The sequence below is a fragment of the Asparagus officinalis genome, unplaced genomic scaffold (assembly GCF_001876935.1).
Source record: "Asparagus officinalis unplaced genomic scaffold, Aspof.V1 AsparagusV1_Un323, whole genome shotgun sequence".
Taxonomy (NCBI): Eukaryota; Viridiplantae; Streptophyta; class Magnoliopsida; order Asparagales; family Asparagaceae; genus Asparagus; species Asparagus officinalis.
This window is the reverse complement of record NW_017972588.1, coordinates 220,733-229,887: the sequence shown is the minus strand read 5'-3', so window position 1 is coordinate 229,887 and position 9,155 is coordinate 220,733. Positions and strand designations below refer to the sequence as shown.

The following is a 9,155-nucleotide window of genomic DNA, read 5'->3' as shown; positions in this document are numbered from 1 at the left end:
GGGTTCGAATGAGGTTTGTGGTGAAAGAATCAGCCCGTGACAGTTACACGGACCAATCTTCTAGTTCGTGTTGGCTTAACTTTTTGTGACATCTGAAAATAGATCACGTGCAAGCAAACTACACGTGCAAGCAAACGACAGTCACTTGTAGAGAAATGGGGAAAATGTCAAAAGCTACAATGACCTTGGGGATTTTACATAAAGATAAAACTATCATAACTTTTCTATGAGACAAACCTTACAATATCCCAGTTCAAAAAAAATTTAGGTGTTGATATTTAATTTGTCAAAATTTTCGGGTATATGGTCGATATTAATGTTTGATTTTACGAGACTTGTACATAGATCGAGCTGGGAGGAACTTATTTAAAAAATGCTCGAAAAGACTTCAAGGGGTCTTCTTTATAATGGAGAGAATCCAAATTATTTGCAAATAGTATATTTACAGCACACACATACTTAATATATAGGATTACATCATCTTACAAATACAATAGTAACGAATAACACAAATTAATATGAAATTATGATATACCAAGGACAATAAGTCTTTATTCTGAATTTCTAGGATCAACTGCATGAACCATGTTCTTCGATATTTAAACAATTATTATCATATGTACGTTGCTAAATCACGAACATGTGTGAAGATGATTTAATAGCTCCTCCATCCACCATTATCTTCATGGTCAGATCATTCCATGTATCAATAGGACCAGGCAAGCACGAATGAAGACAGTCATTCTGAATTTTCGCGGTCTTATTTGTATCAGACGGAGGATAATGCCTATAAGGGCCTGGATGGCCGTCTGGTCTCAGCAACGAAAGATGAAACGTATCGAGCAGTTTAATATGAGTCCCTCTCTCAGACGCAACTTCAACCACTTTCGCAAACTCATCCACCTCGACGTCTCTCATCACCTGATCAAACTCCTTTCCATTGTACTCACCTTCTTTGTACGGTCGAGTCCTGTTACAGATCCCTCCACTGAACCACTCGCCGTATTCAAAGTGATCAGGCATCCAAGTTCGGAAAAAGACCAAGGGTTTATGATCTGATGAAGTGATAAAATTGAATGCCGTTTTAAGAGATCTACGATAAGGGTGTTCTACACCTATTTCCTTGATGCTCTTCTCTGCACAATTATGGCATCCGACGATTTTCCCGTCCTCCCACAGTATTATACTTTTTAGGTACCACTGGCCGGAGGCGATTACGATGTAATCATATTTGTGATAACTTTGGGTCCATTTTTCTTCGAGGGTATCCAGATAAACTTGGAACTCTTTATTTCGTATGGAATTAGCAATATTATCATTTTCCCTGTATTTGACGAGAAAAGGAGCCCAAATTGTTGCGAGTGTGAAATTGTGGGAAGGAAAATAGAATGTTCTTGATTTTGACGTTTCATCGTGGTAGGTCTCTACAGGTTCTTCTACCTGAAATAAAGAAAATATTTGATGTTAAGAGGCAAGGCTGCTTGGTTGTTGGATTTGTATTTTAAACTTATGACAATTTATGTCAGAGATCTGAAAAATCTTTAACAACCCGAATTACTAGTATTGCGTTTGATTAATATATAGAATAGTTTGAGTCAAAAGTTAACTTTGAAAGAAAATTCTATAAATATTTCTTTGGGAACCACAAACTGATGATGCAGCGCACTTTCTCACTTCCCCAAATACATAGTGAGCAAGAATAGGATTAGGAAAATGATGTATTTTATGGATTTATTTCTAATCTATAAAAAAAATTAAGGACAATTTTATGTTGTCATGGAATATTATGGAGTCCTATTGTTTTTTACCTTTCTATGTTTGTTTCATTACATGAAAATATAGAATCCAACTTTATAGAAACCCTCCAATTCCTATTTTTTTAGTTTGGTTTGGAATGATAATTTTTTGGGATAAATGGTGAGAACACCTTAGGTATTCTTACCACTAACTAGTTTCGTAATGAAACAACTAATTCATATATTGCAATCTTAAAACGAAATTACTAATTCATATATTAAATAAGCAATTAATAACCATCCATGATCAACTACGACAAATAACCGAAGCAACAAAGCTCTAAATTATCAAACATCCACTACAAAATAAAACCATGACAAATAATCATACATGATCGTTTATTAATTTTTTTAATGAGTTATAGATTTATACCTCTAACTGCCTAGGTGGTAATTCACGGTTGAAAACCGAAGCAACATACCAAAGCAACCAATCGAGGCAACCAACCGAGAAATTTTTGGGATCAAACCTCGAAATCATAGCTCGAAATCGAAAAAAGGAGCTCAAGATCGAAGCTGAAAACCGAAGCAACCAACTGACAGCAACCAACCGCAATAACAAAGCCAACTCAGCTTGGCATCAATGATCAAAATCGAAGATCATAATCGATCAAAGAAGCTCAAGATCGAAGCTGTATACAGAACCCTAACCAACCGATAGCAACCCACTGAAGCCAACTCAAAGCTCGTAATCGAAGCTATAAACAGAAACCTAAACCGATAGAAATCGAAGTTAACAACCGACAATAGAGCTCGATCCAGAACCTCGTCTTTAAAAAAGAAATCTAAGAACAGCTCGAGAAGAGGCGCGAGAGGATTGAGAAGAGGCGGGAGAAGATTAGCGGGAGAAGGCCGAAACCCAGTCAAGGGTTTGTGGGGTGGCGGATTCCGAAAAACAAAGAGAAAGGGAAATGAAGTGGGTGGTGTCAGCTTTTTTACCCAATTTCACCCAAACTCATTAGATTTGGGTTTCGATAAAAAACCCTCATCTTTTCCAACTTTATAGATTTCAAAATCCATAAAATTGTTATGAACCAAACTTAGGAATATGATGCATTTAGAAACCTTATTTACAGCTTTGCCTATTCCTATTTTATAAAAAGAGTGAAACAAACACCCCAAAACAAAACAAAAATTTTGTCCACTGACTTTAATTCTGACATAAATTTTGAATGGGCCCCAGTTTTTTCACCAAAATACATTCAAACAAACTAGAAATTTTGTACACTGATTTTAATTCTAACACAAATTTTGAAAGGAGCCCATTTTTTTTCACCAAATCATATGAAAGCCGAGGTAACCGAACAGCCACTAAGTAAATCAATCATTTGAAATATCATTTGAAAGATGGTTAAGCCCAGTAAGCATACAGATTAGTGCCTAGGGATTTTCTACATACTAGTTGTAGAGGAACTCAACAATCTATCAATAATATCTCTTCACTTAGTAAACCACGTAAATTATATTCTTTATCTAAATTATATTTTAAAAAAATTACTGTGGGGCTCACTGAAATAAATCAATAGTATTAATTCACATAATAAATTGTAGGCATTCTTTACATAGATGGTAGAGCTTCTGGACCCCAAATCAGTTAACTATATTGGCTTACAGGCTGCAACTTTGGAGCCACGTGGATTTTCAAAAAAAATAATTTTTCATTGCATACCCGGAAGTAAAAATTGTAAATATGAAACTAGACCGAAGCTACTCCTGAAAGAAGTTTTACCTTAGAGAGGATGCAAGTAAGTGATTGCATTTGGTTTCGGAGAATAGAATCACCAATAAATGCCCAAGATTTATCCCTCATAGACTTCATGAATTTATCTGCATCTAATGGAGGCAACTCACAATCGTATGGTTTCCATTTCCAATAGAGATACCCAGTATCAGGTCGTCCATTCTTCAGACAATTGCTCGTGTCATCGATAAAATTACAAGTATTGTTGGTGTAAGAGGGTCCTAAGGGGTTTGATACCCACTGTCCCTTGAAAAGGTCACATTCTTCTGTACTACCTATGTTTAAAAAAAAATTAGCATGATTAGAAAAATTACGCAATATATCATGATCTAAATTTAGCCTTTTTTTGTTCTAATTAAAATTTCATAACGAATAAAAAATATATAATAACTTGCATGGTTAAGATTTTATCTAATATTTATTGTGTATGTTCTAGTTGAAGGAAATTAACATTTGTGTTTAACTTAATTGTAGTAGCATTTTGCATGAGTTTTCTCATCCGCAAAAAGAGAGAAAAAAGGACAAAAACTTCTAAAAAGTAAATGAAGTAAAGAAAAAACTATATACAAGCCAAAATGGAGCCATAAATTTACCTATGGAACCAATTTTAACTTCTAATTCCATCTCGGGTAGGAGAAAATCTACAGCTCCTTCGGGTGACGAAGTACCTAGAACGAAGATTAGATGCACATCAAATGGTAGGAGAAGAAATCTTTTGGATAATATTAAAATACTAGAAATTATAAAAAGATAAAAAAGAAATTGCAAATTATTCTTTACCTTTTTTTTATCGAAAGAAACAGGGAGAGATTCCCTGTTCATATATATTTATATAAATCAAAAGATGATAGAATATACATAGTGACCAAAAAACCCCAAGATAAAAAGAACCAGAAGAAGAATAGGCTGGAGAGGAGAGGACATCGTCGTCACTTTCCGAGCCTATTCTAAATTGTTTCCAATCATCCCAGGATTAACAAAAAACCAAAAAAAAAACCCATACATAAACCAAAAAACCAGAAGAAAGAGTCTCCTGGGAATTGTTTCGAAGAACTTCCCCTACTACCTTAAAACATATAACTACTACAAAAGAAGAATTCTTCTAAGATCTCAGAAGTTTTCTCCTACTGCATCCCTCGAAGTGACCTTTGCTAGCTCCTGAAGTCCGAGCTCGATGGCCACTTTGTGGATTGTTGCTGATCTTTTGCTAGGCACCAAACTTGTCCATTGAAGAGTAAAACGAGCAATATGAGATGCTATATGCAAGGGGGAGGTTGAGACACCATTGAAAGTAAAACGAGCAATATGAGATGCTATATGCAAGGGGGAGGTTGAGACACCATTGAATATAAGATTGTTCCTGCTAAACCATATTCTCCAACAGTATATGCAAGGGGGAGGTTGAGACACCATTGAATATAAGATTGTTCCTGCTAAACCATATTCTCCAACAGTAGCCTGGGAGGATAACTCTCCATAATATCCTTAATCGATGGTCTATAGATTTATCAAGAGACCCAGAGAGAAGGGAATACATGTTGTTAGACCACTTATCTGAGGTATGGAATGGAACGATCAATGACCAAACCTCTCTAGTAACTTGGCAATGAATGAAGAGATGATCATGAGACTCATTGGACATATTGCATATGGGACAGATGATATCTCCAGTCCACCCTTTTTTGGATAAGACATCCCTTGTGTGAAATTTCTACTGACTGAGGATCCAGAAGAAATTTTTTACCTTATGAGGGATAGGAGATTTCCATATGAAGTTGAATAGATGAAATTTGGTTCCACCAAGGTTGAGAAAGTTGTAGCATGGCTTCACTGAGAACAGTTTAGAGGATTGGAGTGACCAGAAAATTTTATCTGGGTCTTGAACTACAGGTTGTCTAATTGAGTTGAGGAGAGAGTACAACTGGTTGATTTCTTCTCTTGACTTAGATGTTGAATCTCTTTTGATAATAGGGTGCCATCTCCACAACCCCTGGATGAAGGATCCTTGGGACTGGATTGAGCAGAGAGGGGGAAATGCTAATTGGAACACCTTGGGGAATAAACTACTAAGAGAGTTCTCACAAACCCACTTGTCTAGCCAGAATCTGCAACTTGAGCCATCACCTATTTCCCAATGAGACATACTGAAGAAAGGGACGTTAATAGAATGTAAATCTTTTATAAACTTAGATGTTGAGGCTCTAGGAGGGAAAGCTAGAGGGTTGGAGGAGTTAGTGGAGTAAATGGAGAAAATGACATTGCTGATGAAAGAGCTTTTATCACTGATTTTCCAGATCCACTTGGATAAAAGAGCTTGATTAAACATGTGCAAGTTGATGACTCCCAGTCCCCCCTCCTGCTTGGGCTTGCATACTCTACCCCAGTTAATTAAACTCTTAGGTTTGAAGGATTGGTGATGGAAACCCCATAGAGATTTTCTTCTGATTTTATCTATGGCTTTGATGAGCCACTGAGGAAGTTTAAAAAAAGACATGAAGTACAGAGGGAGGGAAGACAAAACAGATTTAGAAGGGTGAGTCTGCCCCCTATTGACAGAGATTTATGTTTCCATAAGGACAGTTTTCTGGAGAAGGATTCAAGGAGGGGTTGCCAATCTCTTTTGGATAAGGAGCCCTTTCTGAGAGGGAGACCCAGATAAGAGAAGGGGGTCGAGCCTAGGGAGCAGTTGAACCTGTCAGCTAAGATAGATCCCTTGTTAGGATATCTACTTAAGTAATGAAGCTGGGATTTGGAGAGGTTCACGGAAAGACCAGATATATTACCAAAGATAAGCAGAATGATTTTGAGAGTGTCAATATCCTTTGGAGAAGCTTTGCAAAAAATAAGAGTATCATCAGCAAACTGAAGAGAGTTTAGTGAGTTCAGTTGTCCTTTCAGATTAAGATCTAAAAGGTCCCCTGAGAGAACACTAGCAGATATCATTTTATTGAGCACGTCTACTATCAATAAGAAAAGTAAAGGGGAGAGGGGGTCACCCTGTTTGAGACCCCGATGGCACTGAAAGAAGGTAGTGGGGGAGCCATTAACCAGGACATATGATTTGGCTGAGGAGAGGATGAGGGATACCCAATGACACCATTTATCTTTGAATCCTCTGGCTTTGAGGAGGGAGAGAAGGAAGTCCCATTGAACACAAATCAAAAGCTTTGAAGAAATCTATCTTGAGGGCACATATTTCTTTTTTCCCTGAAGAGCCAAAATTAATCATCTCATGGGCTAAAAGAATGGAATCAAGAGCAGATCTACCACTTTGAAAGGCTGATTGAGTTTTATCCACCAACAAAGGTATGAGAGGGCTCAATCTACTAGCCAGAACTTTGGAAAAGATCTTTACAACACTGTTTATCAAGCTAATAGGTCTAAAATCTGATGGGGTGGAGGCATCTTATTTTTTAGGAATGAGACAAATATAGGAGAAGTTAATGTTGTGGAGAAGATTGGGATTTGAGTGTAGGGATTGGACAAAAGATATGACGTCCTTTTCTATAACAGTCCAGAACCTTTGGAAGAAAAGGATGGGGACACCATCTGGACCAGGAGACTTATCTGGGTGGAGCTCAAACACTGCTTTCTTAATCTCCTCAGACGAGAAAGGGAGCTCCAAAATAGAGAGATCAACAGACTGAGATGGATATAATTTGTTCCAATTGATATGAAGGTTTGGTTTGTCTCTAGCTTGAAACAACTCTGAGAAGTAGGAGAAAAAAGATTGTTTAATATCTTCTTGAGCAGTGAGAATGGAGTTACCAAATTGTAGGTGAGGAATGAAATTAATTCTTCTACATTGAGATGCAATTTTATGGAAAAAGGAAGTATTGTTGTCTCCCTCTTTAAGCCATTGGATTCTAGATCTCTGTCTCCACCTTGTTTCCTCTACCTGAGCTAACTTAAAAATATGTTCTCGGAGATGAGTTCTTAGAGAGAGATCTGCTGAAGAGAGAGGATGAGTTTCTTCTTTGCTGTTAAGAGAGTTTAGAGTTTGCATGATTTGGGATCTGAGGAAGTGATTTGATTGCATAACATTCTTTCTCCACCATTTCATTCTCTTACGAATAAGCTTTATTTTGAAAGGGAGGGAAGAGGACAATGCTCCCTTAGGGATGAATGAAACCCAGCAAGATTGGATGAATGGATAGAATGAGGAGTTAAGAAGCCAAGCTTTTTCAAACCTGAAAATATGGGATGTAGATAACCCTCCTGTATCCAAAATGACAGGGCAATGATCTGAACAAAGGGAGTGGAAAGAGTACTAGACCAAAAGAGGGAATTGGGCTTCAAATTCAGAAGATATTAGGAATCTGTCCAGTCTTGCTAGAGATGGATTGACTCTCTGATTGGACCAAGTGAACTTTCTACCACTCATAGGGATGTCTGTGAGAACAAGAGAATCAATGAGATGTTTAAATCTGTTAATATCTCTAATAGAACCAGATCTGCCACTCCTCTCCCACAAGAGAATCAATGAGATGTTTAAATCTGTTAATATCTCTAATAGAACCAGATCTGCCACTCCTCTCCTCAATACTCACTGTCATGTTGAAATCTCCTGTTAATATCTCTAATAGAACCAGATCTGCCACTCCTCTCCTCAATACTCACTGTCATGTTGAAATCTCCTTAAACTACCCACGACTTAGAGATAGTAGACCTAATTCTCGATAATTCCCACCAACATACTACTCTTTCTTCTTTATCTATGGGGGCATACACAGAGGTAGCTGCAAATGCCCAATTAGATTGTTTGTGGATGAAATGACCAGTGACACAAAAAATCCCTGAGCTGAATGAAGTGTAGGATAAGGAAGAGTCTCTCCAACCTAAGAGAACACCACCCCTAGATTCTGAAGTATCTAGAGAGTTCCACGAAAAATTTTCACCCAGACTTCTGATTGTACTGGGGGAGAGAGAATTCAGTTTAGATTCTTGAAGGCCCACTAAGTCCAATGAGCCAAATTGATACATTCTTTCACTATCCTTCTTTTTGTTGGGTTGTTTAACCCTCTGACATTCCAAGTACCTACCTTCATAAAATTTGAATGAAGACTACTTTCAACTAATGGAGACCCCTAATGATCAGGGATTTGATCACCCTACTATATCAGATGACTGAATGGCCAAAAGATCTAGGGGATCAATGGGCTCTAGAATTCCACAGTTGGAGGCTATTACCTGCATCTCATTCAAACTAATAGGAGAGGAGAATTCACTAGATGAGTTAGATTTATCTTTTTTGCCGCCTGGTGGGAAGCTCCTTTTCATGATAGCCAGATGTTTCTTGTGAGGTAGAAAAGAGTTTCTTCTCGAGCAGGCTTTCTTTTTAGAGGGTTTCTTAACATGTTCGAACCCTGGAGGAGGATCTGTAGATGATACCACATCCAATGAGTCGGTAGAACTTGAAGCGATGACTTGAGGAGTCTGGTTGCTGAAGGGATCCGCTGTAGGATCACCTGGTTCCACATTGCGGAAGGTGGCTGATAACCTGATCCAAGATTCTTTGGAGATCTTGAGAGGGACTCCTTTGAAGACCACTTCCACCATTTCCAATGATACCTCTTCTCTCGGGGCTACTTGCTACTGAACCAGCTTTGGCTCGGCTT

At 37.8% G+C, this 9,155-nt stretch overlaps 1 protein-coding gene across 2 annotated transcripts in view; it reads right to left on the bottom strand.

Moving 5' to 3' along the window:
- Window positions 1-414: 414 nt before the first annotated feature.
- The window catches only part of LOC109827613 (protein trichome birefringence-like 26), a 12,110-nt gene continuing 3,369 nt past the window's right edge, over window positions 415-9,155 (bottom strand). For both annotated transcript variants that reach the window (XM_020394629.1, XM_020394630.1), the window contains exons 2-4: window positions 4,131-4,205; window positions 3,526-3,812; window positions 415-1,440 (exon numbers count right to left, since the gene is read on the bottom strand). In XM_020394629.1, the coding sequence (XP_020250218.1) occupies window positions 628-1,440; window positions 3,526-3,812; window positions 4,131-4,205 (1,175 nt within the window). In that variant the 3' untranslated portion in view covers window positions 415-627. The remainder of the gene's footprint in view (window positions 1,441-3,525; window positions 3,813-4,130; window positions 4,206-9,155) is intronic.